The sequence below is a fragment of the Ammodytes marinus genome, assembly GCF_949987685.1.
Source record: "Ammodytes marinus genome assembly, chromosome: 8".
In the NCBI taxonomy this organism is placed as follows: Eukaryota; Metazoa; Chordata; class Actinopteri; order Uranoscopiformes; family Ammodytidae; genus Ammodytes; species Ammodytes marinus.
This window is the reverse complement of record NC_137212.1, coordinates 20,529,883-20,557,222: the sequence shown is the minus strand read 5'-3', so window position 1 is coordinate 20,557,222 and position 27,340 is coordinate 20,529,883. Positions and strand designations below refer to the sequence as shown.

Genomic DNA, 27,340 nt, shown 5'->3' with positions numbered 1-27,340 from the left:
TACCTTCCTTCCCTTCCCCTCTCCCTCTCCCTCTCTCTCTCTCTCTCTCTCTCTCTCTCTCTCTCTCTCTCTCTCTCTCTCCCTTCCACTGTTGCTTACTCGCTCCCTCACTCACTCACTCACTCGTTGAGTCTCTAGCCTCTGTCGCCCCAGTGTAAGGACCGGAATCAGGACTCAATTTCTAGAAGCGAAGATGCCGGCGGTCGGGGCCGTGAGAGTGGGTGTGCTGTGGGCGCTGCTGGTCGCTCTGGTGCCCGGCGGCGGTGTCTTGGCGGAGCCGGTGACCCCGCTGGTGGGGCAAGAGGAGCCGGTCAAGGTCGAGTCAGCCCTGCTCAAGCCAAAGGTTATGATCGTCATCGTGGCTCGCAACGCGGCGCACAGCCTGCCACATTACCTGGGCTGCATCGAGAGGCTGGAGTACCCGAAGGAGCGCATAGCGATCTGGTGAGAGTGAGAGACGCACACAGACAGACAGACAGACAGACAGACAGAGGGGTGCCCGGGTGCAACAGTGGCAGTTGGTTGTTGACTTTTGCTGATAGGACTCTTGCAATACGTGTTATAACAATATGGTGAAAAGAAAAAAGAAAAAGAAATGTTCATTAATGAAATGATACCGACCAGTTATTGTTTTCCGTAGTTTTAGAATGTGCACTTTCAGTCGGACTCGTCCATGCAGTGTAGGCTATGATGTGGACAGTGATGCAGTGGAGCGTGCTGCAAAGAATAACAGCGTGTGTCCGCGTTAATTATAATAACACAGTATCGGCTCGCAGACCTGTTGCTGCTGCGTTTACGATGCAGTCACCTCGCGCCTCTGTCGGTGTGGCATCCAAATTGCACGCTGTGCAAGAAGATGAAAGAGCTGCTGAACATGTTGGCTTTACCCTTAATCACGCCTGCCTCTGTCTGATTCAGCAAAAAAACTAAAAAAAAAAACTCTCAGAAATGGGCCTTTAAAACAGCAGGACAGGCAAGTATTAATATGGGGCCTCAGCCCAAATACTGGCTGTGCCTCAGCCCCAGGTTATGGTCTTGCAAGCTCTTTGGTCTCATATAGCCAGACTGAGATAATGAGAGTTAACAAAGAGGGAACTCTGCAGGTGGAGGGATGAAAGGAGACATTGAGTTGGTTTGACAGCAGGACTGAGGTGTGTGTGTGTGTGTGTGTGTGTGTGTGTGTGTGCGCGCGCATGAGTTCTGGGAAGTCATGCGTAAAATGTGTGTGTGTGTACACCTTTGTGTACCTTTGTTTGGTCTGCATGAGGGTTATGCAGGCGGATGGATCAGATAGGAGGGCAAAACAGAGTTTTTTGACTTCGAGTTAGTTTGAACACCAAATTTGAGATTTTGAGAACGTAAAATGGAGAGCATAGCAGTCACATGGTTGATGTTTTGCCCCTCAATATCCCGGTGCACCCATGGCAGGCTGGCATTCCTTTGTTTTGTTTCCCACCCTTCCCCTTTGCTGAATGTCTTGCTTTTGTTTGCAGTGTCCGGCCTGTCTGGTTCTAATTCGGAGACCCTCGACAAAACACACACACACACACACACACACACACACACACACACACACACACACACACGCCACACACACATGTGCATGCACACTGGAGAAACTCAATACAGAGAGTAGGGGCCCTTCTCTCTGGAGCAAAGTGCCAAAGTGACTGAGCTAACATGGCTTTGTGAGATGTTTGACTAACAGAGGATGAATGCCATCATCAGTTATCATCTCTCCGGCCATACAGTCAGTGCAGCCAGACAGATCAGTTCTATCTGTCACACAAGTGTCACTTACATCAAATTTAAGCACACAGCACACACACATATGGCCCAAGTCATCAGCCTCTAACACAGTGACTGTTTTATTCAGGCAATTAGTTTTTATTTCAGCAGCCACAGCCCAGCATATAGTATATTTCCACCACTGTGGCCGTATTTACCACACACTCATCGAGTGTAATAAAGTACAAAAATTGCACATTGGATATGATCCTCTTCCAAGAGGCCATTGATGAAATAAAGACCTACTGGAATAGTGACGCTGTGTGGTGCTGATTAGTTTTGGTGGCGGTTAAACATTATAAATGAATGAAGAGAAAGAGTGGCAATTTAAAGGAGTGGAAGGACATCTTAAATGTTGTTAGAGTGATGATTTCTCCAAAGTATAAAGCACTTCATTGGCTTTCAGTGACAGAAATGGTTAAATTATTCAGCATAACCCACAAATAAATGGCGGATTTAATTCACAAATTAATTAATCAATTGAATTTCACTTCAAGCATTAATCCCAATTATAGCATTTAACAGTGTGTCACATCATGATAAATTATGACTGATTCACTGTCACTATATGACAATCAGGGCAACTATACACGCTTTAAAACACAAACACGGCGCCTTAACCAAAGTAAAACGGGAGTAATGCAAATCCACTTAACTTCCATATCATTTGAAAATCCCCACTTCTGAAAACTTATTTTACGCCATATTTGTTTTCACTTGACAGCACAGAGAGAGAGAGAGAGAGAGAGAGAGAGAGAGAGAGAGAGAGAGAGAGAGAGAGAGAGAGAGAGAAGAAAAAAGGGGAAATAGAGAAAGAGGGGGGGGGGGGGTGACGTGAGACATGAGGGTCTCCAGCTGGACTCCTGCCAAGGACTTCTTTGCGGTTGCATCATCTTGAAGCCGCCAGGTTGCTGCACTTTACTGCTGTCCATGGCTTGTCTAGAAGGATCATGGGCAGAATGGTGTGTCTGCACTTGATAGCTCCATTTCTTTTGTTGTGGGTGGGGACAAAATGTTCTTCACTCTATAGTTTCTCGGGAGCTTCAGGCTTGAGCACGACGGAGGATTGTTTTTCCTCCTCCTCCTCTCCACTCAACTCATTTGAAACTTGCAATCCAAGCGAGAGAGAGAGAGAGAGACAGAGAGAGACAGAGAGAGCAAGGAGGAGTAGCAGAAAAAGGATTTGGATGATTAAATATAATGATAATAATGGTGGTGGTGATTATGAGGTGGTTGTACAACTGAAGATACAGGCTTCCTGATTTGCCTTTAAAACATTTTGACAGAGGGCAATATACTGAAAATATGCATGCAAATTAGAAGACGTTCTATCGTTTCTTGCTTCATAATATATAAGAAGAGTTAGTATTCTCACTGCAGTACAAGCATAATACTACACAGCCATCTGAGGTAATCTATTCTGGACAGATTTATAATGAGATTTACAACACAAATTACATTCTTACGTGATAACATTCAAGTGGTGAATCTACATGGGAGCAAGTGTTGTTGAAATCTAACGATGAACAGTCTAAAAGAGCATCAAACAAACTACCCAGCTGGATGACAAAAAATCCCCCAAATCACAACAGCATCTTGTCTAAGGATTTTTGGGAGGACCAAAAGTTTCCAGTTTGAGCCTGTTTCGCGGGATAATCTGCACTGATCATCCAGGTCAAGTCTCCTCTGCCCCATTACTGCAGCCCGGACTCACACCTGACAGTTGGGATGGTCAGTTCAATCTGCATGTTGGAAGTTTTCCTTCTTCTGCAAGTGGGTGCAAGTCTTACAGCGAAGTGGCAGAGCTGCGAGAAGGGCTCTCACACTGCTGTTAAAGAATGCAGGGAATTAGAGAAGGAAGGGGGGGTTTCGGCAGGCAGAGAGAAGGTGGGCAGTATTGTTGGGAAAAATTACCCACAGGGCATTTAGCAGGTTGGTTAATCCACATTCCCACAGTATTTCTTGGCCATGTCTACCCCCCCCCCCCCTCTCTCTCTCTCTCTTCGGTCTGCTGCTGATTTCTGTCCTAAAACAGGACAATGGTGAACTGTAAAGCACGACAAGAACAATAATTCTTATTTGTTTGTTTGTTTTTTGTAGACAGATTAGGAGTGACAGAGTTGGAATGGGGCAAAGAGGGAAAGACATGCAGAGAACTGACCTTGGTTCTCGATTTGTTGCTTTTGAGTCAGAAAATATGTTTGTGTTTGTCATTGGCCCATGACCCGTATCTAATTCCCGTCACATCACATGACCAGAAGGGTGAGTCAGTAAGGGTCATTTGTCTCATGAAATGGTAAATGGACTTGTATAGCGCTATATCTCCGTTTATCACAGACTCAAAGCGCTTTACATTGTTTTTTGTACACATTCACCCAGTCACACACACATTCATACACCGATAGCAGCAGCTACCACGCAGGGTAGGTTTAGCACTAGGGTGCTAAGCTAACTAAGCTAACTATCGGGAGCAATTTGGGGTTCAGTGTCTTGCCCAGGGACACTTCGACATGTGGCGGGGAGACGGGGGATCGAACCTCCGACCCTGCACACCAGAGGCGAACGCCCTACCCACTTCGCCACTGCCGCCCTGAAAAGCTACAGAACACATGACATACCAGTGGGGAGACCAATCGGAAATACTCTGGAGAAAGGGACAGTGTGGATGCCGCCATGCGACCAAGTTTACTCAGTTGCACGGCCTCAGACTTTAATGGCGAACTGGACTGCCCTACAGCAGAATTATTTTTTTGTTCTTTGTAAGCAGCTTCAAAGGAAATAGGATTTCATAAGTAGTTAACTTTTGTTTGTCTATATAGCTGAGGCACAACTCAGTGGATTCTCTCCAAAGAAATAGGGAAGCCTGTAATTATTCTGCTCCCGGCGCTGCTTGTTGCTGGCCGCCCCGCTGCCTGTTGGCTGTACTGATGTGGTGTAGCTCTTCTCCCAGGTGCTGAGCTTAGCGGGACGAGATGATGATTTGTGGACTTGTCAGAGAGACAGAACCAACCGTAAAGAGGATGTCAGAGCAATGACATCATCAGCCTTCCTTCCACGCAGCAGTTTTGCCCTCCTGCCTTTCATAATGTTGTTTATTCACCCGGCCATTAATCACGTCACCAACTTATCCCATACTTAGGATTTGCCATTGTCCTTCTTCTCCAGAGACAATGCTCTGGTCTCTGAATGGACTTGTGGTATGAAATGAATTGTTTTATTTCATTTGAACCCAACAGTTTAGACATAGTATTTAGAAAAACCACTAAACCACTGTAAATCCTTCAGGCATGGATGATGTGACGCTATAAGAATTTTTCCACAGTTGCCCAAATACTTAAATGCTGAATGCTGAATGCCTCAGCGATAGACGTGCCTTGTTTGACTGTAGCTCCTGTCCGATGTTTTATGTACCTGCGTCAAGAGTTTGATAGAAAATCATTTGCCCCTTGCGATACGGGCCAAATATGTTATAATTAAGATACATTTGAAGTTATTTTGATAAATACATCAAGTTAACAGTAATACATGGACCTTATAAAATGTACTTGAATGCTAAGTAAAGGTGTTTTTGACTATCATGTATGCCAACTATATAGTAGTATTGTGCTTTGCAGTGGCCTACCTTACCCGCCGCAATCAGATTTTAATCAGGTTTTGTGAAACCTATTACGTACTGATCAGATCTAATGTTCCCTATTTGCATCCCCTCCATAGATACGTATTACAATAGAAGAATGGAAAGAATCAAGACCGGCTTAAAGAATTTTATCAGTTTTTCTGATGCTGGATTGTTTCACTAGGAGTTTCCCCCATGCCAGGTGCGTTACCTCAGGCCCTATTACTCTGTGGGAGTGCACCAGCGCAGCACAAATTGTTCTTGGTTTTGTCACGCATGCAGGGCCGTTTCAGGAGAGTAGTTTATCCAAGTGTATGGAAGAAATTATCAGGATTTTGTCTTATCAATGGGCATTTGTGAATGATTAGCAGCATTTGCTTTCAGTGATTCAATATCTTCTTGATGACAGTATTGGCAATCTTTACTGAAATGACAATTGTTTCATTGTCTTCAATGTTGTTCATTGGTGCAAGTATCGGTTTGGATGTGCAAGCATGTGTATCTCCTCTGACATCATGTGCCTGTGTGTATTATATATGATGGCTATGTGTTTTTTGGATGCTGTACCACACATAATGAATGTGTGTTTCTACTCTGCTCTTCTGGCGCAGCCCACTGTTTTTCCATGCTGTTTCCCAATTACCTCATAAGGCCCACAGCGAGCTAGAACCGCCATGTGTAGAATAATGGCCCACAATCCTCTATGATTGTGTCCCATTACACATCAGTATCCCCGGAAGGATTCCTCTTCTGCACTCGCATCCGATCCGTCTTTTAAACATCTGCTAAGGTATTGGACTTATCTCAAGTAACACAGTTATATTTCCCGAGTAGACAATGTCAGTGGAGCAAAGGGATATCTATGGAAGATGGATGCTACCCATTATGCTCAGCATTTTGGAAAATGTTACAGAACATTTGACATCAGAGCTGCCCACTTATTTGCAGACACGACTAGTTTGAATTGAGTCTCAGATGGCTTCCAATGAAATAATCGGAACACATCTGGCAGCGCATTATCACCGCCCTGCTGTGGGAAATGTGCAAGCATGTGTATCTCCTCTCACATATGCCTGTGTGTATCATATACAGTGTGATGGGCATGTGTGTTTTTGGATGCTGGGACACACATAATAGACGTGCTTTTTCCCAATTAACACCACTTCATCTGGAGTATTGATCAAATGTAATATAAGGATGTTGATGTTCGATAATTTTTTTTACTTTGAACAAATCCCATGAAAAGTTCAAAATCAACAATGTGTTAGTGTGTGTTTCATTAGGATATTGCTAAACTACTCCAACTTCCCCTGGCCATTTACAGCTTGAAAATATGCAGTTTCACCTAAAAAAAAGGGTTAAAAGAGCTGGGCACTGTAGTTGTTTGCAAATATTATTACTCATATTCAGGTATAAATAGTCCATATGGGTCTATTTTCAGCTGTGGATTAAGCAGAGAAACAGTTTATATGTGATTGGCTAAACTGAACTAGAGTGCTTGTGTTTATCGCAATGAAGGACATGTCATGAAGTGCAACGGTGTGGCCTGTTCATGTGTTTTTCACTGTCTTACTGCACACCGCTTGTGGTTGGTGGTGACACATCCCCTTGAAAAGCATTCAGTCTAACTGGAGATGTTCTGAGTCACACGTGTTTTGCTCAAATACCTACAGGAGAATATCTGTGCAAATATAGACATTTGACAAATGATGAGGTGTTATTAGTAGAAAATGACTGTGTCCATTCTCCAAACACAGTGACTTTAAAGTGCCATCTCTGCCAACTCTCTGTAAAGCTTAAATGAATAGTCCAACATTTTAGCTTTTTGCCTCATGAGCAACCTTTGCCCATTTCTACATAACAAATGCACACACAGTTACAGGAACGGTTTCTGCCACCTTTACTTGACTCAAAGAGTGAGGTAAAAAGCTGAAAAATTAAAAGGGTTGAACTATTCCTTTAAGGGATCCTGCTGACCTTGGTGCACCTTCCCTCTGTCCAGTCCTTTCATCTCTTCCCTGCAGCAGAAAGGTATTCACCGGGTGTTTTCTCTGTAGACGTCACATATTTGTTCATTGAATGCAATAAACAAAGACAATTGATTTTTCAAATCCCTGAGTCTTTTTTGAAACTCTTTCTGTCTCCCCTGGTGTGCAAATGCTTGTTCCTGGACTTGGACTGCATGGACTGTGAAATTCTTTGCTTTTAGATGCCCCATGTGTTCCAGAACACTTCTTCCAGAAGTTTACTGTCAGGGCTTGGCCGCAAAGCGATGATAGGGCCGGTTGGCAGATGCAGAAACACAATGGTATCCCAGTTTGAACAATCTTATCTGGAGAGGCACAACAGGCCAACCTGGAGATTAAGGAGACAGTGGAGACTGGTATAAAGAGAAGAGTGAACGTGTTTTTGAAGCAACTTTTCCATGAACAGTGGTGTATTCATTAGAAAGATTTATAGTTTTATGGAGGAAATATCTTAGCACCATGCATCTACCTGTCTAGCCATCTGTCTGTCTGTGTTTTTGTCATCTATTTCACGACCCAACCGCTGCGTTCCCTCTCTTTCCTGTTTCCTCCCTCTTTCCCCAACATCCCTCTGTTCCCCCATCACTTCTCCCAATGGTTTCTTTGAGTTTTCAATTGGCCTCGCTCTCTCTCTCTCTCTCTCTTTCTCTCTCTCTCTGTTACTTTCAGTCTTCCCTATTTACTCTCTCACAACCAGTGTGTTTCAAATAATGAGTCGCTGTGAAGTTGCTTGTGTCCATAAGAGAACTAAAAAAAACTATTAAAACAGTCCAATACCCATTATTGACAAAGAACAATAGCTCTTTGGTTTTCAGGACAAATATTTAGGTTATTTTGGTGCCAGAAAATGATCATGTCCCCAGCACAAATCAAAGACAGGAGGAAAATTCGTTGGGAAAAGCTTCTTCTTATGTGGACTAATCTTGCAACGTGAAAGCTCACCCAATTGAGAACTGAGTCCAGAAGTGCAGGGGGCTTTGCATCCTTTCTCCAACAGAAAGCACTGGCTTTCTCTTTCCAATATATCTCTTTGAATATGAATACTGAATATAACACTTTAGTGTAAGCCAGCTGGCCTCGGCTACTTTTGTTGACCCTGAAACTCATGAGGAATTTCAGTCAAGAGGTCCACCCGAGGTCTCAAACACCTCCTTTCAACCTCTCCCCTGTTCTTCCTAAAGGAATAACTCAACATTTTTACCTTTTTGCCTCACTCTCCGGCTCAAGCAAAGGCGACAGAAACCGTTCCTGTAACTGTGGATACATTTTTGATATAGAAATGGGCAAAGGTTGATCATCATGGTTAGCTTAGCTCAAACACTGGAAGTCAATGGGAGCAGGTCAAAAGATAAACTCTACAACATCACTAAACGTAAATAAACAAGTCCGAACAAGCACACAGGGGCTTTTAGTGATGTTGTCAAGTTCATCTTTTGACCTGCTCCCCCTTGACTACCAGTGTTTGAGCTAAGCTAACCTGGATGAGCAACCTTTGCCCATTTCTATATCAAAAATGTATGCACAGTTACAGGACCGGTTTCTGTCGCCTTTTCTTGAGCCGGAGAGTGAGGCAAAAGGCTATTGGAAATGTTGAACTATTCCTTTAACCTTCTCCCCTCTATTCCTCTACCCATCTAACCCCTCCTCTTTACCCCTCTATGCCATCAAGAGGGCTGCAGCCACGCGTCAGCCTCCACACCAGAGACTACATTGCAAAGTCAACACAGACACACACACACACACACACACACACACACACACACACACACACACACACACACACACACACACACACACACACACACACACGTACACACACACACGCACGCACACTTGCATGGTTATTATATTTAAAAGGCCCACACTCTGGTCTGAAAGCATACCTTTCTTGCTCCTTAATTATATGCGGAACCCAGTCATTATTGGCAGTGATATTAGATAGTTTATTTGATCAACAGTCAGCTGACAGTGGCCTGCTGGAGCCGTTCCGATCAGTGTTTACCTAAAAGGGCCAGCAGTCTCAGAGACAAGCCTCTGTGTGACCAGATGTCAGGCCTCCACACCCTCCCTGTTATCTGACACACACTCCTGCAGAACTAACACGGTGGGCCGGAGAGAGAGAGAGAGAGAGAGAGAGCCAGGGAGAGTGGTGAGGGAGGTTGATGATTACATTAGGTGATGGAGATGCAGATGGGACCACTAGCTTATAACTGCATTTTACTTGTTTGACTGCTGCACTGCAATCTGACCAAAACACACACATTTAACAGCAATTTTCGACACTTTTGGGTGATATACAAATTTGTGCTGATATTGTAAATAGCAGGGCAATTCATTTGAATATACTGTGATAAAACAATTTGTGCTTTTCACAGTTATAGTATTTTGTTATCTATGAACTACATATTTAATTTTTACAGTTTGCTATTATATCTGCTCTGTAATTTTAGTGATAATACTCAGCCATATAGTTTTTGGAGCACAGTTGCTTTCAGAATGTGCATAAGAATGACTCGAGTTGACGGGAGGGATCGGTACACGTAAGCAGGTGAAAGGACACATGGTTTAAGAAATAATAGTGATAGAGATTGGGCGTGGTTGGATGTGTAGGTGAGCCCTAGGGAGGCATCTGCTGTCCAGATGCTGATCATATAAAGACAGAAAAAAGGGGAAAGGAAGCCCAGCCCCGTCTCTGCAGGCAGCCGAATAATGAGGCTGCAGCAGCTTACTGCAAACTTCAAAACAGGAATGAGGAGATTACAAGAAAGAGAGAGAGATGTAGAGGCGTGGAGGAATGAGGAAGGTGAGATGAGCTCCAAAAAAATATAGGCTATATATATATTTTTTTGTATCATGTGCATAGCTTTTAGTATTGTAATGGACATTTCACTACCACATGTTGCTGTGTATGGGTGTGAATGTGTTCCTATCATCAGATGTCAGTATCCTGTAGAAACATCAGCTAGGCAGATTTGAAGTTTTTATAAATGCGAAGACTCGTTGCTGACCTCACAGTTCTGTACAGTTCAGCTTCAGAGGCTTACTCCATCTTGCCTGAAGGTAGAGGAAATTGAGGAGAAGGAGCACATGGTCGAGTAAAGGATGAACGTGTCTAAAATACAATACAATGAGATGGAGGAGAGGAGAGGATGTCCTATAGATATGATGGAAAGTACAAAATGATGTACATCAAGAGGCTGAGTTTATTCCCGTCTGTTTGTGAGTTTTGACATATCCAGATATCCCAAGGCAAACTAAGATCTAGTTTGGTAATGAAAGGTCACACTCCCATTGTTGTCCCGAGTCTGCAATAACAAGGAGCCAGTTAAGGAACATAAAATCAAAGAAGTAATGCGTCATCCTCAAAAGATAAATTTTGTACTGTTGTCATCTTGTTGAATTTGTGTTATGTGTGTATGTGGCTTTTTAGCCCCAAAAGTATAACTCAGTTAGGGTAATGCCTCCCGTTTTACTGGCAAAATCCGCTTACTTATTTCCATTAGTCACTCACTATTATTTTCCTATGGAGTTTTCCACTCATCTACAAACAAACAACCTCCACTTTTACCACACGACGACTTCAAAAAAAGGATTCGTATTCATTTGGATATTGTGAGCCAAGGATAAAGCCTCATTAGCGTTTCAATCTTATATCTTTAAAACAAAATTAGCACGATAGATAAAGAGTTTTGGAAAATGGTTTTAAAGAGCTCTTCGAGGATTCTTTCCTAAATATGAATTCTTCATCAATGACAATTTTACAACTCTGTGCATTTTAATTGTATGTAGCAGTAAAAAAAAAGTGACGCAAACACAGATCTATTCTCTTTTTATCTTAGTTTACCCCTGCTCACCCCTCTATCCCATATACACATAAACAAACACATACTCCTATATGTACTCGATGATCTCACATACTGTTCCATCATGTATTGTTTTTTACTCAACTTCTCGCATGTTCCATCTTATTTAATCCCTGCCTGAAGCGGGCCTCTCTCAATGGAGGATGGCGTGTAGGAACACATTTAGTTCCCCCAGCGATGTGAACTTTAGCGGTTAAAAAAGCATATAACTGCGTGTATATATCCGCTCATTACCGGTGAATCAGGTGTAACAGGGTGCTTTCAGCCCATGATTAAAAAAAGAAAACCCTGCTATTCATCAATAGAATGTACACTTGTACACACAAGTTTTTTTTTTACTTTTTACACACACATACCAACAACCTTTTACGCATGCACAGATGCATCTAATTGCAAACCACCACTTGTGAAACAGATAAATCACCAGTCTTCCTGCTTTTAAACCAACATTCCCAGGTTAGAAAAATGAACGTCCTTATGTTTTGTCACATATCTGCAAGTTTAGGCGTGCACACAACACACATACTAGTAAAACATATTGGTCACTGGGTTTCCCTAGGGGCCTCTCTCTAACGGCTGGTTTGGTGTGATGAGCTATTCATCTGTCTGACTGACGATTATTGAAATTCCAAACATAAGAGAGCTTGGCCTCTTCCTGACTCATCATGTGTGTTACTCAAGACTGTGCATGTTTGTGTGGGATTTTGTTGAATGTGTGTTATTTACAGTCATATGAAAAAGTTTGGGAACCCCTCTCAGCCGGCATTATAATTGACTCTGCTTTCACAAAAAAAATATAAAAGTGGTATGTCTTTAATTTACCAGGAACAGCTAAGTACTGGGATGTTTTCCAAACAAAGATTTTTTGAAAAGCAGTATTTGGTTGTATGAAATAAAATAAAATGTGAAAAACTGGCTGTGCAAAAATATGGGTACCCTTGTGGTTTTGTTGATTTTAATGCCTGTAACAGCATGTAAAACTGATGAATTTAAACACAAAGTTGGTTGGATTATGTTGTTAAGCCTTGAACCTCATAGAAATGTCTGTTTAATCATGAGAAAATGTATTTTATGTGCCTAAATGCAAGTTGCACTTCTCTTTGACTCTCTGCTGAAGTGAGACAGAATGGGATCATCAAAACAGCTCCCAAAAGATCTGAAAAACAAAGATTGTTCATTGTCATGGTTTAGGGGAAGGCTACAAGAAGCTTTCCCAAAGGTTTCAATTGTCAATTTCGACTGTAGGGAACGTTGTCAGGAAATGGAAGGACACAGGCACAGTGGCAGTTAAACCCAGGCATGGCAGACCAAGAAAAAAACAGGAGCGGCATAGGTGGAGGATTGTGAGAATGGTTGCACACAACCCACAGATCACCTCCAAAGACCTGCAAGAACATCTGGCTGCAGATTGTGTATCTGTACATCGTTCAACAATTCAGCGCAATTTGCACCAAAACATCTGCTTTTTATAAAGACCAAATAACTTAATTTTTGTCTCATCAGTCCAAAGCATTTTCTTCCAATATGAATCTGGCTTGTCTAAATGAGCTTTTGCATACTCCATGCAACTGTATCTGTGGCGTGGGCGCAGAAAGGGCTTCCTTCTCATCACCTGGCCATACAGATGTTTTGGTGCAAATTGCACTGATTTGTTGAACCATGTACAGATACACAATCTGCAGCCAGATGTTCTTGCAGGTCTTTGGAGGTGATCTTTGGGTTGTGTGCAACCATTCTCACAATCCGCCGCATATGCCGCTCTTGTACTTTTCTTGGTCTGCTAGACCTGGGTTTAACTGCAACTGTGCCTGTGTCCTTCCATTCCCTGACAACGTTCCTTACAGTAGAAATTGACAATTGAAACCTTTGGGAAAGCTTCTTGTAGCCTTCCCCTAAACCATGATAATGAATAATCTTTGTTTTTAAGATCTTTTGGGAGCAGTTTTGATGATCCCATTCTGTCTCACTTCAGCAGAGAGTCAAAGAGAAGTGCAACTTGCATTTAGGCACCTAAAATACATTTTCTCATGATTAAACAGACATTTCTATGAGGTTCAAGGCTTAACAACATAATCCAACCAACTTTGTGTTTAAATTCATCAGTTTTACATGCTGTTACAGGCATTAAAATCAACAAAACCGCAAGGGTACCCATATTTTTGCACAGCCAGTTTTTCACATTTTATTTTATTTCATACAACCAAATACTGCTTTTCAAAAAATCTTTGTTTGGAAAACATCCCAGTACTTAGCTGTTCCTGGTAAATTAAAGACATACCACTTTTATATTTTTTTTTGTGAAAGCAGAGTCAATTATAATGCCGGCTGAGAGGGGTTCCCAAACTTTTTCATATGACTGTATGTGTTTTGGTGTCACAATAGAAGCAGCTGTGTGGAAACAGGTGTTTTTGTGTTGCTATTTGTGCAAAATGTAGGTAAATGAAGAGTGTCAACGCTTCATCTTCTATGTTGGGAGTGTAGCTATATACGGAAAATAGTGTGTTTTTCTATCTCCGTCCAAGCCAGTCTAAAACCGGGTGCGATTTTGGAGATAGTGCAGCGAGGAATATTACAGCAAGCAGTGGAAAACTCCATCTCACTAAGTGTGTGTGTGTGTGTGTGTGTGTGTGTGTGTGTGTGTGTGTGTGTGTGTGTGTGTGTGTGTGTTTGTGTGCATAGGCCTGTGCCCCACATTCTGACCGTTCCTCTTTAGGGCAATTTAAAATTTCTCAAAGGCATGGTGATCCACAGCATTTGTATCACAGTTTTAATTTCTCTTTCATAAATATATATATATAGTATATACGTATATATATATATAACACACACACACACACACACACACACACACACACACACACACACACACACACACACACACACACACACACAAACAGTAGTCACAGTGTCTTCTCTGAGTCAGCGCTGGGAGCTGAGGTGGAAATCTCTGTGAAGAAAACAGCAATGCAGCGTGTAAACCGCAGGAGTGACGAATGAGCTACTGCAACTGTGCTTACTTTTACACTGACATCATTTGCTTACAGGGATGAGTGTGTGTGTGTGTGTGTGTGTGTGTGTGTGTGTGTGTGTGTGTGTGTGTGTGTGTGTGTGTGTGTGTGTGTGTGTGTGTGTGTGTGTGTGTGTGTGTGTAATACTGCTGTCCTGTCTGACAATATGTCTGCCTGTGTGAAGTTGTTGAGACATATCAAAGTAAAATAGGCCTTTGAACCCACAGACATTGTTACAGAAGTAGTGGCAGTCCGTCTCTTGCGTTCTGTTAAAAAGTGCTCGGTATACCTGTCTTGGTTATATTTTTACCCAGAGTGCCTCAGAGTAACAACTGTTGACATGGTGACTGATCAGACTTTGTCCGTGCTCCAGCGGTGCGGTTAATTGGGCGGAACAGGAGGCTATGCAACACTGAGGCGGCCCGTTGTAAAAGACAGACAGTAATTAGACAAAACTGGAGGCCCTGAACGTCTCCTTCCATAACACACTGTCTGGATGGCATGGCTCAGAGTGTCACAACAACCTCCTACCTGTCACCTCAAGTTAATGACAGTTTGCAGCTTTCTGCATTATGTTTCACATCCTCTTATGCCTCCAGAGCCTCTTGTCCCCTAAAATAAAGTCCTGACTAGCCAAGAGGAAAACAAGCTCTTGCACAGGGACATCTGCTTACATCTCTTGTGTTTAGCAGATGCTCTTCAACAGGGCAGCGAGGTAGTTTTCCGAGAATTGAAATTGTTCTGGTTCTGACTTGTGATGGAAGGTCAATAGTTTTGCTTCATTTTGAATGACATCCTGTGTCGCCCCGTGTTTGGTGTGTTTTCAGGGCAGCAACGGACCATAATGTGGACAACACCACTGCCATGTTGAGAGAATGGCTGAAGGGAGCCCAGAGTGTCTACCATGACGTGGAGTGGAGGCCCATGGACGAGCCAAAGTGAGTCACAGTTTCCACAAGGAACCGCTTACTGTATGTCAAAGCCTCTCACACTTTGGATTTCAATCCTTTGATTTGTTCTGGTTTTCTCACATTATTTTGTATTTTCTAATGTGATGGTGAAGACTAAATGGCATTCGCCCTCTATCAGGTCCTACACAGATGAGTGGGGCCCGAAGCACTGGCCTCCTTCAAGGTTCAACCACGTGATGAAGCTGAGACAGGCAGCACTGAAGGCCGCCAGGGAGCGATGGGCTGACTACATACTGGTAATGGCTGAGAGATACTATTTGATCTGACGTAATATCAATGTGCCATTATTCAGTTAGACACACTTGAGAAAGAACCCCTTGGTCATTTATAGCAGATGGTTGATTTGGCAGCAAAGCCTCTGCTATGTGAGGGAGCTCTTTAAAGAATTCAAGCAGCAACAGAGATCTTTCTGGAAGAGCTATTCCCCATTTATAAACACATAACAATAGATTTTTAACCACAGTAAGATGAAAATTACCAGAAAATGTAAGGCATAAGGAGTTGAGATGGAGCTGCTATTGCAAACAGTGTTGGCACTAGCATATCAGCAAAGTATAATAGTGACTAAATGTCTGGTTATAATGGCCCCTCTGTGATTCACCCTCATCAATATGAGTTGACTTACAGTAACTAGTCAGCTAAAAGGCAGGTGACTAGTGTAGGAGCCAGTGATGATGAAGCATGAATGATACCAATGAAAAGTTCTTCATAAAGGGATTTTTCACATTTGTAATTATTTGTCAGTTAAACTGATGTACACTGCAGAAATGTTTACAGTTTATATATCTTATAGGGATATTTGTTATTTGCATTTCAATTAATATGTGATTAAATCTCCCTTATTTTGATTTAGATTTTCATATGGCGTCCGTTAGTTTTAGATACAAGTTACATACAGTATTTCTTAAAGATAAACCACAAGGTTCCTCGATTTAGTTTCAGAATGAATAATATCCGATGAGTGACTTGCAGAATCTCCCCCCACAGTTTGTAGACAGCGACAACCTGTTGACCAACCCCCGTGTGCTCAACCTGATGATGGCTGAAAACCTGACCCTGGTGGCCCCCATGTTAGAGTCTCGCTCACTCTACTCCAACTACTGGTGTGGCATCACCCCACAGGTGCAGTTTAGACTTAACATTCATGCACAAACCGTCCACTCATCTAGATTTATACCCTGAACCCGGTGTCCTTTGTCTCTCCCTCCTCTCTTTCAGGGTTACTATAAACGAACCCCAGACTACCAGCCTATCAGGGAGTGGAAGCGACTGGGCTGCTTCCCTGTTCCCATGGTGCACAGCACTTTCTTATTAGACCTGCGTCGTGAATCCAGCAGGGATCTGACTTTCTACCCTCCCCATGAGGACTACAGCTGGGCATTTGATGACATCATGGTGTTTGCATTCTCTGCACGTCAAGCAGGTCAGTTTGAAAACTCAAAACACACCCAAAAAACCACTGCGTTTGTTGCAGGAATGTCACATGAAAGCCACACAGAGGACTGTCTGTGACTTCTTTAGTTCTTATATGCACATGGGTCGGATTAAGGATTAAGGCAGATGAGTAAGAGCAAAGAAAAATGGATCCATGTGTCTGTCTTGACTGTGCATTTGGCTGTTTGTCAGTGTGCGACAATATCTGGGTTTGATGTGATTAATCTTCCGCAGGGAACAAACAGAAACCATTAGGCGTTCCATTTTATAGACAACAAGAGTGTGTGGCATTCGCCTGCTAACTGAGAAGTAAACACATAACAGAATTTACACAAACACACAAAGAGATATGCAAACACAAAGACACTCACTGAAGCACAAAGGCGGGGGTTTCCTTCTCACAAACTACTTTCAATACTGACAACAATGCATAAAAGAACATATAATATCATTAATATGCCATAAAGCACATCCTTGTTTAATTCAACACATAGGAGATGCTTGGCCTGGTATGATCTGTAGCTTGTGGCAGTTAGTGTTAGGAGTTTTTATCCTTATGGCCACAGCGGCCACTTCTCATTAGTAGTTACACAGGCTTGCTTTAAATAAAGATATTTGAACCCATTTTTTGGTCAAACTAACAGAGTACTTAAATGTAGAAAGTATGAATCTTCAAATGTTAAATTAACACAATACATTTTATGTGTCATCAATTGAAACAACACCAAAATTGATAATAAAGTGACAAAACGGAACGCAGTTTCTATTTCAAATGTCCCGTCCTAGTAACCACTATGTATTGCATCATCCTAACCATGTCCGTTGTTATTTTACTGCATAAGCTTCATGAATAACTATTACACTTAAAGCAATGTCAAGAAGATTCTAAGTGTGTATAGTGTGATCGTATGAGAGGACCCCAGGGTGGTTTGATGGGCATGTTTATTTGAAATATTTGGGTCAAGAGGTCTTATTTACAGAACCATGTGTGTGTTCTCACATGTGTATTTGTGTGTTTCAGGTGTGCAGATGCATGTGTGTAACAGAGAACACTACGGTTTACTGCCTGTCCCTCTCAAAGCGCAGCAAAATGTGGACGACGAAAGCGAGAGCTTCATACACACCATCACGGAGGCTTTGAGTGAGCAGGCATACACACACAAACACACACACACACACACACACACACACACACACACACACACACACACACACACACACACACACATAGACAAACGCTTTCCAGCTGTTGTGACTAGCTGTCACTCCTTGATTACTGCACCTCTCAGGCAGGTTTGTTTCTTCTCCTCCTTGACCTCCTCACCCGTTTGTGATTACATCCCGTCAATCCCTTTTGCTTTATCTCTCCCCCCGTCTGTCTCCTCTTCCCTCTCTTTTGTTTATTCATCCCTCACCTCCCTCTCTCTTTCTCCCCCACTTTGGTCTCCGTGGCTGCTCTCCTCTCTGCTCAGAGTTTTAAATAAACCAACTTAGATAAACCACCACAATCCAAAGGAAATTAGTTTATTCCCTAATCCTGTTTTTGTTGTATTAACACTTGGCCTCTCTCTCTCTCTCTCTCTCTCTCTCTCTCTCTCTCTCTCTCTCTCTCTCTCTCTCTCTCTCTCTCTCTCTCTCTCTGTCAACAGTTGACCACGACATTGAGCCCACCGAGCACCTGTACTCTCCGACATCAGCGCAGGACACGATAGGCTTTGATAAAGTAAGTATCATGAGTGCGCTGGCTCCGCCTTTCTGTTGGTTCAGGTTATTCCTCGATTTCCTTTGGCCTCTGCTTCACCTCAGACCGTTTATGTTGCTGTGTTTTTTATCTGTCCTCCTAGCTGTTAACTATTCAACCAGGACAAACATGCAAAAGAAAATGCACCAAACATTATAGGAATGCTTTTACACATTGAGGTTTCGGAGCAAAGGGAACATGTCTCCCATGTTTTTCTGTTTAGGTTTTCCTGATCAACCTGAAGCGTCGGCTGGACAGACGGACCAGGATGTTGAAAACAATGGCTTCTCTGGGTCTGTACGCCACGGTGAAGGAAGCAGTGGACGGCAAGTAGGTCACAGAGGCCTGCGTGCACTCCATGAACTGCCCCGAGGGATCATTTAATCCTGAAAGAAATAATTATAATCCAGACACTCTCCTAGTGGTAAAGCCTGTTGAAGTCATACAAGCAATTTAATTTCTAAAACGTCTGATGCACTCTTATCTGTGCTCCATCAACTTCAGCTATAGGATAATGTTGAGACATCTGTCTACTTCTTCTCACATCTACTGTACATCCAAACATCCTGTCTAAACTGAGATTTGGTGGTTGTAGCGTTGTGCTCCACTTCCTCCTAAGTGCTTTATTGAATCTACTGCTGAAAAGGTCCCAATCCTTTGTCAATTATAATACTTGCTGCAACTATGGTTTAACTTTGCTGTTCTAAGAAATACCATCCTTGGTTTACCCACTACCCCTCCCTGTATTCCCATTCCTCTTCTCTCCCTCTCAGAGCTCTCAACTCGTCCCAGCTGCAGGCTCTTGGGATAGAGATGATGCCGGGCTACAAAGACCCTTACTCCGGTCGAGTCCTCACCCGAGGGGAGATCGGTTGCTTCCTCAGCCATCACTCCATATGGACAGAGGTGAGAGCAGGGAAGAGTACTGCACTTATATGGGGTAGAAGCAGGGCTGTGTAGGGACCACCTGCCTGAACATAAATATGTATGCTGACTTTTCAAAATTCTATTATAAATATGATCTATATTATATGACATAGTTGGGTGAAAAGTTGTATTTTAATTCACTTTTATAAATCTGTTCTCAGACTAACAAGGCATGAAACAGCAGTTCTATTGATGGTTTGTCTCTCCAAACAATCCATCACTGCACTGATAAAGTTGAAGCATCAGTAAACGTTTTCACTGTAAATAACATAAAGCCAATGTGCTCCTGCAGTATGCTGGAAAAATATGTTCAATTACTTCTTTTAACATGTTGAATAAATATGCAACAATCAAATTTTCCGCACTCAAAATAACACAGCTAATGTGCTTTATTGGGGCTCTTTGGGTGCATATTATAGACAATTTATGTTTGCACAGCACAATCGTCAAAAGCAAAGCTGCTATACTGTACGTTTGTATTTTCTCTGACCGCCAGGTGCTGGAGCGCGACCTCCAGAAGGTTCTTGTTTTAGAGGACGACGTGAGGTTTGAGCCCAGGTTCAAAGGACGGATGCAGGCCATAATGGACGACATAGACAAAACCCAGCTGGACTGGGACCTCATGTAAGAACACACCCACTTTTTAGAACAAACGCACACTCACAGTTTTTTTCTTCACACTCTTTCTGTCTGTGCTCTAGCTACGTGGGGCGTAAGCGTATGCAGGTGCAGCAGCCAGAGCAGTCCGTGGACGGTGTGAACAACCTGGTTAAGGCGGACTACTCCTATTGGACGCTGGGTTACGCTCTGTCACAGCAAGGGGCCAAGAAGTTACTGGCTGCCGATCCCTTCACCAGGATGCTGCCGGTCGACGAATTCCTGCCCGTCATGTTCGACAAACACCCCAAGTCAGTCTTTTACTTACAGTTTTCTTCGAGTTAAAATCACAGTGTTGCATAAACGCAATATACTTAGGTTGATAGGAATAGCACGCACATGCGATATACAGACGCGTGGAGTTTTTATTTCAGGCATGTTGCGCTGAAAAAACCCACAAAGCTGCAGAAACAAAAGTATTTCTGTATAATGCTCCCCCACTCAAACAGAGAGACCCTTTCAGACGGTCTGGGGTTTTCAGACCAACACATATTTACCCAGGACCACAAATAGATGATCGCAGGTGCACTCTTTTTTTTGCATGTGAATGTCTCAGGTAAATCTGCATTCAGAAACAAACACGAAGATGGCGAAGCAAAGAAAGTATATTTAAAGTACACCGCCAGTTAAAATTAGGAGTGCAGGGATCCTGTGCATTCACCAAAACAGAATCTGCGTCCATAAAGGCAGTGCAGAAACACTAAGGCACAGACTGTACAGTACTTATCTATTCATAGGCACTAACATGCATGTACTGTGTGCGTCCCACTTAGACTGAGGGACGGCGAGTACTGTAGTTTTCTAGTTTGTTCTCCGGTGGTGGACCACAACCTCCTTCCAGTTCAACTCCAAATAACTCTCCCTATAGGTCTCTACTTCTATCCTTTAACCCCCCCCCCTCTCTCTCTCTCCTTCCCCCTGGTTCTGTCCCTCTTTCTTTCTTCCCCTCACACACAGGGCATGGATTGTTCTTGGGGTTCAGTGCGTACGGTGCGCCACACAATGGCTGCTTTTCTGTTTCTTTTCTGCCGGGGGATTCCTGCCGTGCCCTGCTCTCCTTCACCTTTATCTCCATCTCCACCTCCACCGTCTCTCTCCTTTCCCAACATACCTTTTTGATCCTTTCTACCCTTTCATCCTCCTTTTATTCTCTATTCCTTCTTTCTCATTCTTTTTTTAATACTTTATTTTGTACTCTCCTAAACAGAGCTTTACTTTTTTTGCACACCTACTCCCTCCCGGTGTCACCCGCTTCTCCTCCCCCTACCTTCTCTCTCTCTCTCTTTTTGAGGAATGTGGGCCAATGCGGCTCTTCCTGCCGGTCGGAGAAGTGGACAGGATTCCCATTGATAGAGGCCTGAGCATGGGGGTTGGGTAGAGATGGACACTGTGTGTGTGTGTGTGTGTGTGTGTGTGTGTGTGTGTGTGTGTGTGTGTGTGTGTGTGTGTGTGTGTGTGTGTGTGTGTGTGTGTGTTGCTTGCTTGCTATATAAATACACAGAGATGTGTGTCCAGTGTGGCGTGTATAGATTACTAGTGAATACACTGTGTGTATGTGTGTGTGTGTGTGTGTGTGTGTGTGTGTGTGTGTGTGTGTGTGTGTGTGTGTGTGTGTGTGTGTGTGTGTGTGTGTGTGTGTGTAGTCAACAGTGAGAGAAGCTGAGTTTGTTCAAATCGGAAAGAAATGGGAAATGAGGCATGGAAAATTATGTAAAATGTGTGTATTACTTACTAACAAACAGCAGGGCATTATTTGAAGCATTTAAACAGTGGATATTACAGTATTATGACAGATATGGTGTTTAACAGGTGGAAGAAGAATGTGTCTTCTTAAATCACAAATGTGCTTCTCTCCACTTTTGCTCATGACTTAACTTTTGCTCAAATCTCACGTAAACAAGCAAGAGAAATAAATGACAGTAAAGCCATTGTAAAGGCCTCATAATGAGGAATGTAAGAGTGTGTGCGCGTGTGTGTGTGTGTGTGTGTGTGTGTGTGTGTGTGTGTGTGTGTGTGTGTGTTGCAGCAGGTCAAATACTTTATGAGTTATAATGAAGGTGTTGGGTTTCGCCGACAGGCTTTAAGCAGGTTACCGGATGGCAGTTGAGTTGACCTCTATGGTGACCTGGCTGGCCGATGTGTCACACCCACACAACCTCCATTCCTCCTTCTGGACCAGCTGCATGCTTATAGTAGATGTATGCGCTGTTTATGACACAATATGATGGTATGCTAGTGGTGTAAGATGCCATTTTGATCTGCCGGATAAAATGTTTAATTTTATCTTATAGACTAGATTACATTCAACTTTATCATCATTGTAACAGTGTAGAAGAGCGCAACTAGTGTTGTCATTATCGATGAACCTGCAGCGGATTTTCTTGTTCCGTCTGTAAACATTTAGAAAAGAGTGGAAAATGCTTATGTGTATAATTTCAAGAACACACATTTCTTTAAATTGCTTGTTATGTCGTAAACAGTCCCAAACCCGATAGAACATATAATTATTGTGTAAAACATTTATAATTGGTGTATACAAACTACTCTTAATAACATTAATACATTTTATGAGCTGCACCTTTACTGATATCAACTTGTGCTTCTCTCCACTTTTGCTTATGAAAAACTGAACTCTTTCTGTTATTCTAAACCGCGCAATTCTAAATATGTGTAAATAGTGATAAAAACATTCCTGTTGACTAAATTGTGCTGCAATTGCGGAGAAGAATGTCCTGTTCCCCTATTTGATATCCTGTAAATGTGCTGACTGTGGTGGAATGAAATTCCGGTACATGACCGGGGACAGCACAAGTTCCAGTTAAGAGGATATGAAGCGTCAGAAGCAAAAAGCAAATGAGTCATGTGAGCAGCAATGATTGAGTAGTTTGTCACAGCCGTCACAGACAGAGTCAGTTGGTAACCATAACTATGGAAAACATAACTATAACTACCAAACTCGTTGAAAGCTCCTTCAAACACCAGTGTTTTCACCAAAGCTAACCTTGTAACCAATTGCTCTGAATGGTCAGTTCCTTGATTGCCCCCAATTACCCTGCAATCTCTATTTCCAGTTTACAGTTTACATGTGATATACCTTTTTGGACAGCACAAGGCATCATGGGCCCTAGGAAATTGTTGCAACCTTTTTTTCTCAAATAAAATGTTGAGGCTGAAATTATTAAAGGTGCACTATGCAACTTCTGGTGTGTCCGAGAAGTGAACATTTCCTAAGGCAGTGTTTTTTGCGCGGGGTTATGGCATGAATATGTGAAAAAAAATATTACTATTATTTTTTTTTTTTTTGAGTTTGTGTTTTTTATATTAAGATCACAGCATAGCTGGACAAGAGTTCTTCTGCTTCGCTCCTCTCACTGCATTTAAATGCATTCATTATATTACAGAGAAATAGGTCTCATTAAAGAAAAAGAGCACCAAGCCCAACCCAGAGGGTTTTATTTTAAATTAATATTTTTATGGAAAATCCATGTGTCTTTCTTCAATAGCCTCTAATTCATCAGACCCAGTGTCTCCAAATGATTTGTTCACACAAAATTCCTTATATTTAGCCTCTTAATTTCCCTCTCAAAGTGCACCAGATTCATGCATTTCACTTTAAAAAGGTGAAAATAAATCTCCCGGGGGGGCATACCCCCGGACCCCCCTACGAGAGTCTGGTTCTCCACTGGCTACAATTTTCCTCCAGCAGGACATTGGAGGCACTAGCGAAAAAACACTGGGTGTGTGAATGACATTTAACTAGTCAATAATTTGGGCAAATCTGTCTGCCTATCTTTCTCACTCCGCTGCACACTCAGTCACTACTATCCATGCTTAAAGGAAGCAGGATTAAAACACTGGATTAAGATGTTAAAATGTATTAAAAAATGTGTTTAAAAACGCACAAAAATGTTTAGAATGTTTCAAAAATATGTTTAAATTTGTAAAATAATTAAAAGATCTTTCAAAACACACAGGGATTTAGAAAAAAAAATTGTTCTCTGAGGGGGGGGGGGCTCACTCTCTCACGCTTTGAAAACCCCTGTCCTAAGGTATATTCTCTTAACTGAATAAATACATTTACCTTAGACAAAAAATAGATCCCTGGAACACTGTTTGAAGTGAGAAAGTTGCCTGAAAAATAACTGTTTCACTGTTGCAGACCCCACAGTTTTGTTTTCAAACACATTGAAGTCTTACGTTTGGTACCTCAAAAAATGTATGATGATAAAATCATTCAATACCAAGAACTACAAATAGAGTAAATAGGTTTTGTGAACTAACTGCAAGCTGTGCAAATGTAAACAAACCCCCCTCACCCGAAACTGCATAGTGCACCTTTAATCAAATCCTCATAACCATTCATCGCTGCTGATAATCACTATCAAATTGCATTCCGGTGTCCATAAACATCTCTTCCACTTTTCTTTTGTCCCTCTCTTCCTCATGCTGTCCTCCTCTGCGTAGCACTCAGTTCATGTCTCACTTTGAGCGACGGGACCTGAAGGCCTTCTCTGTAGAGCCGCTGCTCATCTACCCCACACACTACACCGGGGAGCCGGGCTACGTCAGCGACACGGAGACCTCCACCATATGGGATGACGAGGCCGTGCAGACAGACTGGGACAGGCAGCACGAACGCAAGACGGCTCAACAGGGCAGCATCCGCCCCGTGGCACAGAACACTGTCACGGGAGAATCGCCTCTGCCCGCAGCCCGCGGCTCGCGAGACGAACTCTGATACAAGAGAACTGTTTTTGGGGGGACTATAGGAGAGAGGCCAGAGACAAGAGTGTTTAGTATGCCATGTAGCCTATAAACGTGGATGAATGGCACGTTCACGTCAACACAGTTGAAAAGACAATTGAACTTCAAAGCTGACATTCTTTACATTCATAAACACATGCACACACACACATGCAGACGCGCACGCACACACACACACACATGCAGACACATGCAGGCGTGCACGGCCACACACATACATGCAGACGTGCACGGCCACACACACACACACACACACTGGTGTCCAAATGGATAAAAGCAAAGGTACGAATGATGTCAATCTACTCTGCTGCCTGATGAAGGGACACTGATAAAAGACTATTTAACTTCAGGTTGACCTATTTCACTTTCATTAACACACACACACACACACACACACACACACACACACACACACACACACACTGGTGTCCAAATGGATAAAAGCAAAGGTAAGTCTATCTCCTCTGCTGCCGGATGAAGGGACACTGAGGAGAGGAGAAGAGCAGGATCTGGGACCAGGGCCAGCAGGCCTATGACCAAAGCTTTATTTATTCCCCATGTGCCTCCGCTGGGCATGTGGAGACAGTTAAGACCTGAGAGAACTGAAGCAACACATGGACCACAGCTAAGAGTATTGGCAGGACGTGGAAAGAAACAACAGAAAAACATTCTCACAAATCAATTTTTTATATTGTTTAAGAAAAATGTTGTTATTGATTTGTGTTTCTCTTCATTGACAGCTGAGGAATAAAGGAATGTTACTGTTAAGCTGCCTGAAAACAACTCTTAAACGTGCGTGTGTGTGTCAGTGTCGGTGTGTTTGTGGTCATTCATGCTTTTTACAGATCTGAACGTGTAGGAGGCAGAAGGCTGACATACCGTGCCCATGGGTGTCACTGCTTCAGATGATGTCAGAAACATACACACAAATGCACACACGCGCACACACACATACACACACGCACACACACACACACACACACACAGTAACAGTAACAGTAGTACATGATGTCATTCGTCTCACTGTCTATCCTTTTATTCAGATAGCAGGCTGGACCTGCTAGTTAGTGTTTCAGGGCATCATACATTACATGTTGCCTGTAGGAATATATGATGTGCAACCCCTCCTTTCAGACTGGATGTGTTGGATATTTTTGGAAAAACTGGATTTTTTAAATTATTCAAATCCTCAACACGGGATGTTCTTCATGCAGTTGTGGCACTGAGCCGAAACCAATAAAGAAGCTTCTCTATTTCTGTGTTTTCACTCACTCTGCAGATTAAACTGACGCATATGTTACCTGTCTTCTTACAGTAACTGGGATTACTGGCACTGCAGAGAGTTTGTCGACAGAAGCGAATGAAAAGAAATGCTCTCGGATTTAAAGAACGCCCTGTGCTCCTTATCTCTGTGGGAACTAGGGTAGAGCTGTCACTAAGTCATGTATATTGTCATTGTGTAATTGCTTGAATAGCGACTATGAACGTACTTCATCTGTTCACATGACCTTCTGATATCTCTTATATTGGATCATTGCTGTAAACCTCCTAAAAACCAGCCCAGGGACACTACACGAAACGGTGGTAAAAACATGAAAGAAGCTGCAGCCTCCCAATAAATTGTAGGTGTGTTGGTTCCCACTGTTCCCTGGCTGAGTGAAAGTCTGCTCACTGTTTTATAGTTCCTGTCTGCTGTGGGACCCGACAGAGAGAAGGATGGAGAGAGTGGGGGGGCTGATGATGTACCGTAGTATAGGGGGAGGTGATGTAGTGAATAGTGGAGAAACAGTGAGGAGGATTACTAGGCACATTGTACAGGCCTATCTATTCAAATAAGTGCATGCTGCACTTGGCTTGAGATGTGAGTCAAATCCTCTTCGTATTGGTTCGCTTATCAGGTATTGGTCTTATGTTATCAGATAAAAATGCAGCATTAGTGCTAAATCCTGCTTAATGCAAAGCGGAATAGGCCTCATGTTACTGTCACACCATATCATGACAGTCCCTTTATAATAAGGTGCTTCATTTACAGGTCTGTTTTATCTCAGGTAATGTCCCTCTTAGACGTCGCAATACTAACAGAGGAATAACACTGCCATCTCTGGGTCATGTGTAGAATGGCAACTGGATAATGCATTATAAGGCCTGTCCAATAACACGGCTGATATAATATGATAGTACATGTTGTTTTGGTCAAAATTAATAAAATAATAGGCAAGAACATCTACATTATATTTGGGTGAAATGGAATTGCCTTTTTTACAGGCAATTAGCTTGCGAGTGTTTTATGGGTGGGTACTATCCCTCTCTATTACACACACACACACACACACACACACACACACACAAAACATAGAGGTTTGAAATCTTGAAATCAGTTTATACATAGCTTCTTATTTAAATCCTAATTCTTCTCAGGGGCAAATACAGTAGACATGTCTGTATTGCCATACCTAATACATAATCATTATTCTCAGAATTTGATGTGCCAAGAAAAACAAAAAACAACAGACATAACTGATATTGCTTTCAGAAATTGTTTAT

The 27,340-nt window shown here is 42.6% G+C and overlaps 1 protein-coding gene across 1 annotated transcript; it reads left to right on the top strand.

Annotated features, from left to right (window-relative positions):
• Window positions 1-105: 105 nt before the first annotated feature.
• Window positions 106-26,024, top strand: colgalt2b (collagen beta(1-O)galactosyltransferase 2b). The gene is made up of 12 exons (XM_080033050.1): window positions 106-444; window positions 15,130-15,240; window positions 15,392-15,509; window positions 16,261-16,395; window positions 16,492-16,696; window positions 17,729-17,848; window positions 18,357-18,430; window positions 18,672-18,778; window positions 19,222-19,354; window positions 19,872-19,999; window positions 20,077-20,283; window positions 24,497-26,024. Exons 1-12 carry the CDS (start codon window positions 194-196, stop codon window positions 24,768-24,770), a joined length of 1,863 nt encoding a protein of 620 aa, XP_079889176.1. The 5' UTR covers window positions 106-193; the 3' UTR covers window positions 24,771-26,024.
• Window positions 26,025-27,340: the final 1,316 nt, after the last annotated feature.